The sequence below is a fragment of the Conger conger genome, chromosome 4 (assembly GCF_963514075.1).
Source record: "Conger conger chromosome 4, fConCon1.1, whole genome shotgun sequence".
NCBI classification, from domain to species: domain Eukaryota; kingdom Metazoa; phylum Chordata; class Actinopteri; order Anguilliformes; family Congridae; genus Conger; species Conger conger.
The window spans coordinates 60,417,592-60,431,970 of NC_083763.1; the positions used below are offsets into that span (position 1 = coordinate 60,417,592).

At 37.9% G+C, this 14,379-nt stretch overlaps 1 protein-coding gene across 1 annotated transcript in view; it reads right to left on the reverse strand.

The window, feature by feature from the left end:
• cntnap2a (contactin associated protein 2a) overlaps positions 1 to 14,379 on the reverse strand; it is a 329,215-nt gene that overhangs the window by 165,545 nt on the left and 149,291 nt on the right. Inside the window, exon 3 of the mRNA XM_061239599.1 lies at positions 14,111 to 14,304. Coding sequence (XP_061095583.1) covers positions 14,111 to 14,304 — 194 coding nt within the window. The remainder of the gene's footprint in view (positions 1 to 14,110; positions 14,305 to 14,379) is intronic.

The window sequence follows — 14,379 nt, forward strand, 5'->3', positions numbered from 1 at the left end:
CCTGATGCAGTCTATGGAAGCCAATTTAGGTTTGCTCTTCATCTAATTCCCAGAAATAATCAAGACAATGTGTACAAGGCAATCACATGGTCAAGTAAACATTTCAATGCCTCATAATCTAAATGAACCTTAATTGTGTAACTGTCAAACACCATCTCCCAGCAGATATATTTATTCTCACTTTGCCTAGCATTCCTGATTTGTAATTGCTATGCAAATAGCGGCATTAACACAATCACCGGCAAAGTAATCGACTGGAAATGCACGCTATGAAAAACTTTTCATTTTAAATACCAGTCCTTTTTTGTCCCTGGTGAAAATGTATTTCAGATTTATATGCTATACCATATAAATATATCTATCAACAGTTTTCCATGAGTAGCAGACACTGTACAGTATACAGTATATGGATTATATCAGGGAGAATTGGTGAATTCTTAATTTTGATTCCTCAAAATTGGTGGGAGGCTATTAAATTTCTGCAACAAATGGATACTGTACAGTTTAGCTTTTATCAACATGAAATTGATTGTGTTATAGTGTATCTCTTGTGGCCAAAAGAGGGTAAACAAACTGCAGGCAGGTATTTCAGAGACCATTATCCTTCAACAGAGAGCATTTGGCAGCTTTTATAGTTTCCAGTCACTTGGGGCTTTTTGTGACAGATGAAATGAGTACAGTTCCCTTCCCCAAAAGCACAGAGCACCTCCTTCACTATCCGAGAGAATGGGAGCCTCATCCATAGCTGTACAGCCCCAGCGGTGAGCTGCCATTTCTGAGACAATCTGACACGTTACAGCTTCTCCAAATAATAAAATCAATACAGCCCAAAATGACAGGGCAACCAAAAAAACAAAAAAACAAAACCTGAACATAGTGTGGGAATTCTATAGTTTAGACAAGGGCGACACTAAACTTTGTCATTATGGGTTATTGAGTGTAGCTTGATGGGCAAAAATGGAAGTTAAATCTGATAAAACACAATAAAGTGAAGGTGTCTGAATACTTTCCCAAGCCCCTGTATCTAATCAGCCAATCACGTGGCAGCAACTGAATGCATAAGAGAATGCAGCCATGGTCAAGATGTTCAGTTGTTCAGACCAAACACCAGAATAGGGAAGAAATGTGATCTAAGTGACTTTGACCAAGGAATTATTGTTGCTGCCAGATGGGGTGGTTTGAGTATCTCAGAAACTGCTGATCTCCTGCGATTTTCACACACAACAGTTTCTAGAGTTTACAGAGAATGGTGCAAAAAACAAAAAACAAAACATCCTGTGACCTGCAGTTCTGTGAGCGACTTGTTAAAGAGATAATTCAGAGATAATACTGATAATTCTGAGTGTACTGTATTGTATTGAGTAATATACCTTCACCATGGAATGATTGTCGGTGGCAGGGATTTTCATGCACACTAGTCTAGAGTTTGCAAAGAATGGTGAGCAGCAGTTCTGTAGACAGAAATGCCTTGTTAATGAGATATGTCAAAGGAGAATGGCCAGACAGGTCAAAGCTGACAGGAAGGTGACAGTAACGCAAATACCCACAATTTATGACAGTAGTATGCAGCAGAGCATCTCTGAACACACAACGCATCATAACTCTAAGTGGATAGGCTACAGCAGTAGAAGTAGAGTGAATATACCCAGTCTCATGGCAAATACATACTCCTGAGCACTTTTTTGCAGAATGAACATTACAGCATCATAGTCCTCCAGAGAATAAGACCAGTAAAATTACAGGGTAACCAAAAAAAAACCTGAACAGTGTGGGAATTCTATGGTTCAGACATGGGTGACGCTAAACAAGATCATAACGTGAAAAATGAACCAAAAAAAACAAAACAAAAAACATCCTTTTTTCATTCTGTCATTTACATAATATGGCATGAAAAATATATAAGAACAAACTGTCAAATTTTTACAAAGAATACTGAAATCCGTCTGATAATACACAGACATGCATGTGAAAAGTTGACTGTGGTTATATGATGTGCTAGAACATTTTGTTAAAGCCCCAAAGGTTGTTAAATTTTAAAATACGACTAATAATGGAGTGCCACTGGAATATCACATTACGGTGCCTCTATGAATTATAAAAAAGTTAGCATTTTCCTGAATTCAGTAGATTCTGTTCATGAGTCAATGTGAATACAAGTAGCCTACTATTTTATTATAACATAGTATATCCTGTATGTTCTCTTTCATTTCACAATTAAATGGAAGCTACTTGTATTCAGATTGACTCTGAAATAATAAGGGAAGCAAATAAATTCAGAAATGTTTTTTCCAATTCATAGAGGCACCGCAATATGGAACCGTGTATCTCTGCCAATTGACAATGAACAGTATATTTATATTTACTCCATAGCCCATACATACTATATTCATATTTCAAGGTTGAAGAGAAATTCACAAGCTTATAATCATCAAACAATCATGATGACTGACTCCAATGCCTTTACACTGCTGGCAGAGTAACATGATATTATCCTGTGCCTTAAGAAGTACATGCCAACACAAATCTGAGGAAATGCTTTAAATCACTTTTACAGTTCATGTAAAAATGAACTATTTTTAAACTCATAGAAAAATTCATCATGTTTTTTCAAAAAAGCAGCTCAGTCAGATGCAGTATGAAGACTTGACTACCAATGTATAGTATTGCTCTGATAATGTCACCTGACAAAAAAACAAAAAACTTTCATGATAGTCTCAGTAGCCTAACTTATAAATTATTCCACCACCTCAACAAATCTCTTTGTCAGCTTGTAATACACATTTTAACGTACATATATAGGCAGGGGGTAACCAGAGGTTATATTCACCCTGCATGTAAGTCAAAAGAAGATTTTAATTGCGTCAGTGAGAGTGAGAGAGGAAGGGATTTAAGGTAAACATCACAAGTCTCTTCACAGATCTCAGCAGGGGCCTCTGAGAATGGTCTGGATGTATGAAGTAGCTTGTTAAAACGTACACAAAGCACAGAACACCTTCACCACTGTGCTATGTGTAACATTCAGTGGAAGGACTGAGCACAATCAACAGAACATCAGCTTCTCCTCAGCTGGAGGAGGTACTTGCAGATCAGTCAACAGTAAAGTAGGAGGTTGGGTTTTTTGAGGCGGTGGGAGGGATTATGGGGAGTCAAAATATAATCAGTTACCAGTCTCCCTAGTGAGTGAAAAGACTCCTGTTGAATTTACCGCCCTCACTTCGTGCATGTTAAGGCATGAGTGGTTGTCAGTCCATTATCTCAGGCTGCATCACACCTTCATCCTCAGGAGGGATGTTTGTAAAGCGGCTGTAGGCTGGGACTGATTAGCTGTCTTATGCTGGGCTGATAAAAACTAGTTTTGAAAAAGCAGCTTTCTACTTGTCACCATCTCAATCAAAAATGGGTCAGCTCTTTATAAAAATGTGCTTCTATCATATCGATACAATTAAAATGCAAAAGGATGATATTGGCAAAAATATGTTGTACGTATAAGCATGATTCTGAGATCATTTGCTACCTACAGTATGTTGATACTCTTATTTTTTTTAAATCATGTGATCACGTGATCCTACCAGGGATGGGATAGGCTTAAACATGCCAGAGGTCCTCTGGTTACTGTTGAATTACTTTTTACAATTACCCACAGGCTGCCAGTTGACATACACTCAGTGAGCACTTTATTATGTATTTATTAGACTTATTTTTCAAGTCTAATAAATAGCTCCAGAGCAGTGGTCTCCAACCCTGGTCCTGGAGAGCTACTGGGTCTGCTGGTTTTCGTTCTTACCCTGCAATTAACTATAATCAACTGCTCTAATTTAATTAATTAACTCACCTCACCTGGTTACCTGGGTCTCAACAGGTGCTGATTTTAAGGTGACAACAAAAACCAGCAGACCCAGTAGCTCTCCAGGACCAGGGTTGGAGACCCCTGCTCCAGAGCTATCCACTTAGAGCTTTGACGTGTTGTGTGTTCAGAGATGCTCTTCTGCATACCGCTGTTGTAATGTGTTGTAATTTGCATTACTGTCGCCTTCCTGTCAGCTTTGACCAGTCTGGCCCTCCTCTGACCTCTCTCATTAACAATACTTTTTTTTTTTCCCCACAGAACTGCCGCTCACTGGAACTTCCTTGTTTTTTGCACCATTTACTGCAAACTCTTGAGACTGTTGTGTGTGAAAATACCAGGGTATCAGCAGTTTCTGAGATACAAACCACCATGTTTGGCACCAACGATCATTCCACGGTCAAAGTCACTTGGATCACATTTCTTTCCCATTGACAATTGGTCTGAAAAACAGCTCAAACTCTTGACCATGTCTGCATGGTTTTATGCATTTAGTTGCTGGCACATGATTGGCTGATTAAATATTTGCATTGACAAGCTGGTGTACAGTTCTACCTAATAAAGTGCTCAGCGAGTGTATACTCCCCCTTTTGATCCCCTGTAGTACTGTATGGCTCGGGTTGTGGAAAATATTGACTGCTTAATATAAGTGGCACAATGTCATAACAAGAGTCAAGACTGGCCATTCACAATCAGCCTGACCTGCATGTCTTTGGACTGTGGGAGGAAACCGGAGTACCCGGAGGAAACCCCGCAAACATGGGGAGAACATGCAAACTCCGCACAGAGGCCCCGGCTGACGGGGATTCGAACCTAGGACCTCCTTCCTGTGAGGCGGCAGTGCTACCCACTGCACCATCCGTGCCGCCTATTTCATAAGTAATATGTATTATAAAATCCCCATTTTATAAATGCTACACATTTTACTACCAAAATAACAAGATTTGGAACAGGTTTTCGCAACAGGGTTTGGAAGCCTTACCTCAAGAATGTATTACATACATACAGTGCCGTCCATAAGTACTTGGACAGTGGAACAAAGTCTGTTCTTTTGGGTCCGTACTCCAGCACATTAAGTTTGAATTTAAACAATTTAATTTGAGGGTATTTACATCCATATTGTGTGATTCATGTCGGAATTACATCCATTATTATAGATAGCCCCCCAATTTAGGCGACCAAAAGTACACTAATTGGAAAGTTGGCTTCTCAGATGTTTCTGATTAGTCCGGTGTATTCAATCACTTCATTAGCACAGGTTTCAGTTTCAGGTGTACAGCTTTTGATTTGAAAACAATGTCAGGATTGTACGGGCATGGTCTGGACCACCTCCCTCCTCAACAACTCCAATGTAACACCTACAAATTGGAAATCTGTATTGTATTGGAAGAGGGAAAAGGAGGGAGACTGGGAGAGGGATTAAGAGCTGAAATGAAAGTTTCCTTTCAGGTACATAAATAAGAGGATGGAGTCCTACATAATAGCCCTTCCACCAACACCTGCACAGCTAAATTATTTAAAAACTGTTTTTTGGGTGTGCTATGTTATTAGAGACAGATTTACCATTATAAAATAATCTAGAAAGAAATCAGTTTCAAAACAAACAAAAACATTTTTTCACACCCTGATGAATTCCTTTCGAAAATGCAGTATTTTACATTGAGGTCAAATGAATGACAATTCACATGCAATGCTTACTGTTTCACAGATGTGTGTATTGCCTTGAGGTAAACAAACCGAATCACTTTCATAATTAGTAAATTATATCCTTTCAGCAAAATTGTCAAGTAATCATTTTTATTCTTCTAACAAAATAAAAGGTTTATCTTGCGAATGATGCCACTGTAATTACCATTTTCCATCAGCATTATATGAATTAATTAATTACTTGTGGATAAATTATTTAGATTTACAAGATTTTTTCATGACTGTCAGGAAAGAATAATTTAAATAAAAAGCACAGAAGATCAGATGCACATTGCATGATTGCTATGATTCAATTTATAAAACTGAAAGGACTTTTACTTATTCAATTTCCACAACACATTGAACTTGATTCATATTTTCTTAAACATATGTGTTTGCAAGACAAGTGAACATGAAAGTGCCCAGGTCCACAAAGACATGGAAATGATCTTAACCTCTCTTTGAAAGACAAATAAGACACAGTATATTAAACTAAAATGGGGGAGAGGAGGGACAATGTGACTGCTTCAATAAAGGCTGTATAAATAAGAAATAACAATGTTGTATTATGGTTAAAAGGAAATAAGTACTGTACATACATACAAAATGTAAAAAGAAATGTACAAATCGTGACTGATTCTCTAGCTTACCTCAATGGTTTGCCATTTTTACCCATTTACCCACAGTCCTGCCTGGAATTCAATTAGTCAACAAAGTGTCAGAACTTTGCCCATAGTAGTTAACAAGAACATAATTGTAATATAAACAGTACATATATTCATATTTCAGAGGTTGGAGTGACTGAAGGCTTACCACTGCTGTATCTCTGTGGCCAGAATAAAAACCATGGTCTACATGACTAAAGTTCAGTTCGGCATTTTGCAATTTGTTTTGTTGAGTAGCATTCATATTCAGAGAGGTACGTGACCACAATTCAGTCATGATATTTTGTAATCTAAACCTACAAAACTCTTTTTGTGAATACTATTTGAAAGGTTAACCATTGTGCTTTGATATCTGCTTTGCAATTGATGGTAATAAAATTAATCTCACATTTTATTATTTACACACATAGGTCAAGTGAGGACTCAAATCGCTTTCATTGTGACAACCTGGGGAATCAAAGCGGGTTGCCAAATTGATGTAGAAGATGATTATAGATATAGAGAGATGCTGTTATTAGAATTGGGCCAGGACACTGGGCGGGTTACACCCCTATCATTAAAGATGTCAAGTGCCAAGACATCTTTAATGACCAAAATGAGTCAGGACCTTGGTTTAATGTCTGATAAAAAAGGGCAGCTCCTTCCATGATGCAGTACCTTATCATAATACTGGGGCAATGGCTTACTATTCAGCCACTATACACTATACACTATACATGTTTACAAACAACTCTTCCGCCAGCAACTTTGCTTTCTCAGGATGTCTCTTATTTAAGTATTAACCAAGCGCACACCAGCTTCAGTATTCACTTTGCTTCAACCTCAAGTATTGCATTACATTTGATTATCTTCGTTACATGTGGAATTATCTTTCCTTCTCCAGTTTCTCTGTCTATAACAGCCGCCATTTGCCTCCATTTGCCTTTCACCAGCTCTTCCTTGCTCGCAGATTTGTGGTTTGAGATTGTTTACGTCGTGTGTTTAACCTCGATAGCTGACTTTCGATTCTCGTCAAGCCCCTTTCTGATTTGTTTGCTGACTGGATATTGTGTTTGACCATTGCCTCGCTCTATTCAACTCTTGCTTTCGCCCATGTGAATTTCACGTGTGTCTGACCCCTCAATTTCACCTCAACTTCAACTGTGTCCCTCTCCTCGCCGTATCGTGACTCCGGCTAGTTTGAGCGTTCCCAACTGGGTAACAAATCCTTCCATAGGGAGACTATTTTGTTATCATGCTTTTTTATTTATCTTTTATTATTTCTGAAATTTAAATCATTTCATCACCTGCCAATTAAGTGTTCTGAAGTTATCCCGTACCCAGTAAACCTTTGAAGACATGCCAGGTTAGTTTGTTTTAGTTAGGCAGGTAATGGCTGTGTATTGGCTGTTTTGCGTTGGTCTGCAGTTTCCTTTTACAGTCCCTGACCTGTGGGTACAGGGTGGGACAGCGGCAGGTGTGTTATGATGTAAAATGTTGGAACACTGTCTTTCAATGCTCAATAGATAAAAACTGGTAACTGCTCAGTGGACAAGCTAACCAGTTGGTGGATATATTGGCAAACATTGACCCCTGACCACACTGTCTATGCAGTCTGAGTGAGCATATCTTTTTCCAAGTTTGAACAAAATCTTTGTATTATTGTAGAACGTAGCAATCTGTTACTGTAACACTTGCTTTGACTGAGTGACTAAATCGAATCAACAGTCTTTAAAAAGTCTTTAAAAGTGATGTAAATGGGTCAGCATTAGACCGTGCATGCAAACATGGTCAGTTAAATGGTTGTATCACAATTTATACATAGACACTGTCAGAAAGACTGCACACAAAAAAAAAAATTTTTTTTACAAGTTACAAAATATATTTAGTATTAGTATTTTAATAGTAATAGTATTTTAAAAGTTATGCGTGTGGGTGCCTTTATAGCAAATGTACTTTCCTGCTGATTTACAACCAAATAATTCACCACAATAACTACAGAACCTACATCCACACTAAGGTGTTGTCAGATCATTGAAGGTAAATAGAGCACTGAGAGGTGCAAATGAAGCAGGTTGTGTTTTGTGTTTCACTCATCCTCTGTTGTGGGTGCATGATTGACACTGTGCGGTGAAGGTGGAATAAATTGAATTAAAGAGAGCAGCAGGATGCATCTTGGGATATTAGAGGGAAAGACAGTGTCGGTAATTTGACATCTCATAAATCCAAAATGCTGATCCTTGATGAGGTATCCAAGAGCTGATAATAGGCAAACAAATATAAAAGCAGGCTCATTCATCATTTACAAGAGGTGCTGTAAAAATGTAAAAATCACAGATGCTCTAGTGGCAAACAGTTTGGATTTTTAAATTCCGTAAAAAACTCTATGCATTTACAATGCTCCTTGGGCTGTTTGTGTTATCCTGCTGTAATTATTGTTTGTTGTCTCTCGTTATTGGATGTTTTATTTTTTTTGGCACTGGTAAGTTTAACTTGTTGCACATGAAAGCATCCTCTTTGGGTTTGGCACACACAGCTACGGTACACACAGACGGAGAAAATGTATTTCAATACACCACAGACATTTCCAAGATATTATATCAGCAAGTCCCAGACTGAAAGAAAAAAGTCATCAAGACCACCTTTCTCTTGCTTCCGAATGACCCTCTTTCCACTGGTGCATGGTCAATCAGGTTTTGAATTAAGGTGTGGTGGTCATGGCACAACTATTGCACAAATACCTCAGCATTCCAGAAACTTCTGTTCCAAGCTGAACATGTTCTTTTTTCCTCAGCAGGGAACATTGTAACATTCTGACTGCTATTCTGTAAACACAGCCGTACAGCAGTCCCCCATTGACACTCAGATACTAACCAAAATGACATTTCAAAAGATGATTAGATAGATTATCTGGTTTCAGGTCAAAAGATTTGAAATTTGGAGTAAGTGATATTTTTCAGACTTCATTGCATATCCAAAATATTAAAACTTTGGCATTTATGTAAGCTCCATGGCAACTCCATTTCATAACTTTGAGTCTTTCAGTCACTGAGCTGATGTACATCTTGACACAAAATTCAGCTGCTAGCATACGCTGGGGGTTAAAAGAAATAATGTCAGAACCAGATCTCATATCAGAAAATAAATAAATAAATGAAAAGGAAATCTATTTGCCAAAGGGTGCCATTTTAAATTCAGAATTTCAGCCTGACCTTTTTTGAGATTATTTTTGTCCCCTGCCATGTGTGAATACACTATTGATATGAAAATGATGCTTTCAGAAATGAGCAAAAGAAATCTTCAACTTTGACCCCTCATTCATTGAGTGTGGATAACTACAGATCAGATATTTAGTGTGCTTCTCTCTACTTAGGCCCCCAACTATTTATCTCCAGGGAGTAAGCAGAGTAGGGAAAGTTCTCTCTTATAAGAAATAAAAGTAAGTTTCTCATCCTTATCCTTCTAATGGAAAGGCATTGAAAAGGATAACGATTTTTGACAAAGTGGAACATTTTTTTCCATTGTGGCACAATGGGTTTTAGTCATAACTCACACATCAATTTTCATTTATTCAAATGACAACCATTTACTTTCAGCTTATTAAGTATCAGAAATTATTATCAGGGATGCAGGATTTCACATAGAATCAAGTAATCATTTGCAATATACACAATATACTGGTCGAGTGCAATGGCAGGAGTATACCTAACCTGAGAGCATGTCTTGCAGTGTGTGAAGAAACTGGAGTACATGGGAAAAGCCCAAGAGGAGAGCATGCAAGCTCCATGCAGAGTAGATCTGGCTGGGACTCAAACCCAAACCCATCTAGTGAGGCAGTGCTAATGACTATGCCACTGTGCCACGCTTTTTATCGTTCTTTCTTTTAAATATATGAATAAATCAACAATATAAACTCCTAAGTAACTCCAAAGCAGCTTGTATGGTGAAATTTACTATTTTAGCTCCAGAGCTAGTACAGTGATAGTATGCCTTATCATTTCTATATGCATGCATCTAGCCTGATTTCTTTTGTTTAATTTTGTTATCGGTAGGAACTGCCTCCAATAACACATGCATCCGAAAACCACTGTTCTCACGAAAAGAACCACAGTATAAAAATATTTCATAACAGAATAAACAGAATAAAATGAATGTGTTTATATGACATTATGCGGAAAACATGACTTAGCTATCTTAGCTTCTTTGGAATTATTTTTATTTTTGCTTTAAAACGCAAACTTGCACAAAAGCCAGCAGGTTGACCTAAACCACGAAAGTATCAAAGATATCTTCCATTGTACAGAACAACTGTTTGAAACAAACAAAACCATACATCAAACAACTCTGAAAACTATCTATCTAACACTTTAGTTGGGAACCATCTTTGCAATCACAACTGAGGCTCAGTCAAAGAAAACAGCATTGTATAGTTTAAAACAAATGCCTTTTCCAAAATTGGGATATAAACCGATTTCCAAGACATTATTGCTGCTGTATATTTAATATGTGTTCATGCAAATTTGATAAAATGAAACACATAATTACATATCTTAAATCCAACATGACAATGCTTTTAGCGCAAAATAAATGAGAATGAAAAATTAACTTAACTACTGAAATATTTAAAAAAGGTAACCATGCATAGATTATACGTAAACATACAAAGTGCACAAGTTTCGATTCAGTTCTAATAATCTTCTTCACATTGATACATGTCCTACGATTTACTGAGCCAAGCAAAACTGGTGATTTATGTATGTATTGCATAAAGATACCAATGGCTTCTCCCATTCCTGTCTAAGTGCCGATTAGTTCTATATTCCCTCCAGACACTTGAAAAGCTGCCATTCTACTGTTACAATTCAGTGTTCTGCAGCCTGTGATGTGGTGAGCGTATGGGGATTTGAACACCAATGTAAGTTCAAGAAAATGCACCGTGCATCAAACTACTACTACAAAATTTATACATGGCATATATGGTTAAGACTGTTTTCATGTCATGGCGTGATGGTCTAGCTTTTATTTACTTATTCATTTAGATCATTAGGGGTCCAAGCATGAAGTGCCTATTGTTTGTTTTTTTTTCGGGCTTTTTTATTTATGTATTTATTTATTTATTATTCTTATTTTTTGCTAAAAATGAATGGCCAGCAAAAACTGTAAATCGTAGAGATACAAATCTTGGCAGGTAGGTTCAATTACTCAACCACACTACTAAGGTTAATGGAAAGACACCTATCGGCGCTTAAACACAATTTGTTTTAAACTATACAATGCTGTTTATCTTTTAGCCCATATTGTAACTCCTGAACCGTTTGGTCTAGAATCAAAATTACATTTGTTGGCTTTTGCCAATCAAAATGTATCTTCAGGATTTAATTTGCATCCCCCAAGTCTTTCTGCCATTTATAATGATAAAAACACATTTAACACACATTCTACACATTTAATCTGATCTTCACCACATTTGACATAGAGGATGTTGGGAGTTACACTAATAAAAGTAATAACAATTTTTTTTATAAAACCGCTGTAACTCGTGGACCCTATGTCTGATCCTCACCAAACTCAGTGCACACATGTAGCCAATCTTGGCATTATAAGAATCATTACATTGCATGAATGGCATTTGGCAGATGGTCTTATCCAGAGTGACCTACAGTTGATTAGACTAAGCAGGAGACAATCGTCCCCTGGAGCAATGCAGGATTAAGAGCCTTGCTCAAGGGCCCCAGGGCTGTGTGGATCTTATTGTGGGTACACCGGGGACCGAACCACCAACCTTGCGGGCCCCAGTCATGCACCTGAACCACTACGCTACAGGTCGCCCTGTAGTGCATATATAATCAAATAAGGATGAAATTTGGTATCTTCCATCTCAAGAAGTCTTCAACAAGGTTTTCGAAGATCAAAAGATATCTTAAAAAACAAGCCCGCCATTGGCCAATCAGATGTCAGCAGCCATTTAACAGGTTTATCAATGTCCAATCATCATGAAACTAAGTGTCTATGTTCAAGGCTTGATTCCACCCAGGAAAATGTGGTATCAGTCAGCCATTAGGGGGCACTATAGCAGCTATAGCAAATATGCAGGATTTCAAAGAGCATGGCTATTTTTGGCTAATGGTTAAAGGAGCATTTTTTTTACTTGAGCTTATTTTGATTAAATGCTTAAATTATGTGTGGAGGCATTTTTAAAATCACCGTCAGTGTAGCCGTTTCCTAGATATGGGGCAAAATTGATCAATAAAACAAATGTCACTCTAGCCTGTGTTACCCATACGGTAATGGGCGCTCAAACTCCAAAAATACAATATTAAAATTGAATTTGTTAGTCCCATTAGCCCTATCTCCTGTTGAAAGTGTCATCTGTGTAGAGTTGCCATATCACATACTTAGCAGCAGGTACATTGAACGGGTGCAGAATTCCTCATAATTATCCTGAACCTGATTTTGATTGCTTTAAACAATTAGCAAAAGCACTCCAATTTAAATAAGGCTAACCCATTAGCTACTAGTTGACTTTCCTGATTGCATCTAATGTGACAGCTTGGTCTTTATACCCTCATATGAAATCATTATGGTTGATAAGTGGGGAAAATGAAATAAAATGTCTCTGATCTTTTTCGGATTATAACTATAGTGCATTAAGCCAGTCTCTTTGCTAAAAAATAATATATTAAATTCACCGTACAAAGGTAATATATATCCAGGTAATTGGGGCACTGATCATGAAAAATGTCATTTATATAGAATTTCTTTTAGAGGGAGTGGGTTCAATTAATAAGAAGTTGGGATCAGTTTCACATATTCCTTGTCAGGAGTCCTAAGTGTTCAGTTCAGGTGACTCGAAAGTTGTTTGCAAAGTGATGTGGTACGTTTTCAGAATCTGTATAAATGAAGAGTAAAACTTATAAATATACTTACTCTATAGTATAGTATAGTTCCATGACTGATAAAAAAATATTAAATGTATAATTATTTGACATTATTATTCGGAAATATACACTTGCACAACTTTTGGAGACATAATCCGACTGTACAAGGTAGCTTGAAGTTCCTTGAAAGTAGTTTTGCGTTTTAGACTAGAAGCCACCAGATCCCTTTAGTGTAGTGGTTGGCAGAAAGTCCACGGAGCATGAGCCTTATCATTTCCTTGAAAACTAAAAAGCTCATATGCAAATTCATCATTCCTGACGCAGCACATCACAGATTGGGTGCCCCCCTCATGTACAGCGATCTGCAACCAATCTAAAGCCCTGACATAATCATGGCCCAATGTATCCTCTTACTTGCAGGTTTTCCTGACAATGCCCTGTACCTGAAATGATTTATTGATATATGGTCAGAGGCCCTCCCTGGATGCTGCATACAACATTACGACTCATCATTGTCAGTTTATTTGGCTCAGTTTAAATGAAGCCCTGTTGACACAGTTGGTCTGGGGGGAGGGAGGGTAGGAACATCACTATAATGAAGTGTCTTGAAGAAACACCGCAACTGAACTCCCTCTGCCTTCCCTACCCAATCATGCCAATGAAAGCAGCTTTTACACCATATGTGTACAGTCATCTGTAATAAGGCACGTTCTTGCAGGCTGCAGGAACCCTTGCAGTAGTGATAATGTATTGAAGACAGTGTTGGCTATTTTGTTCACAGACAAACACTATTTTAGTGTCGCTTCCACAATGTTTACATTGTACTTATTGAACAGCCTATATTTGATTTAGTGCAGCTTTTGGTGCACTAAGTCAAAGGATTGGTTACTCAATTATTTTGTCTAGAAGTGCCTACCTTCATTATCCTAATGACTTACCAACAAAGACTTAGGCTGTCGAGAGACACGCTAGCTATCACTTTCCCATGAATGATAAATTAAAGAAAGATAATTTTGAGACCTGTGTAAGCTGTTAATTCTATTACACAATGGGCTTACCCAGATGTTGCCATCTTGGTGGTATGGTTTCCAGTTTCTTCCTGTGTCACTGTAGAGGAGCCTGTATCGTGTCGTCCAATCAGAGCTGCTATACCTGCCTTGTGTTGCTATGGCTGCTATTTGCTTCCTGCTGCCTAAATCCACCTGCAGCCATGGGTAATTGTCACTGTCCAGAGGTGTCCAGCCTCCAGCACCTAAGTATAGAAAAACATGGAAACACACACACATCCACGCACGCACACATACACACACATACACACACATAGTGC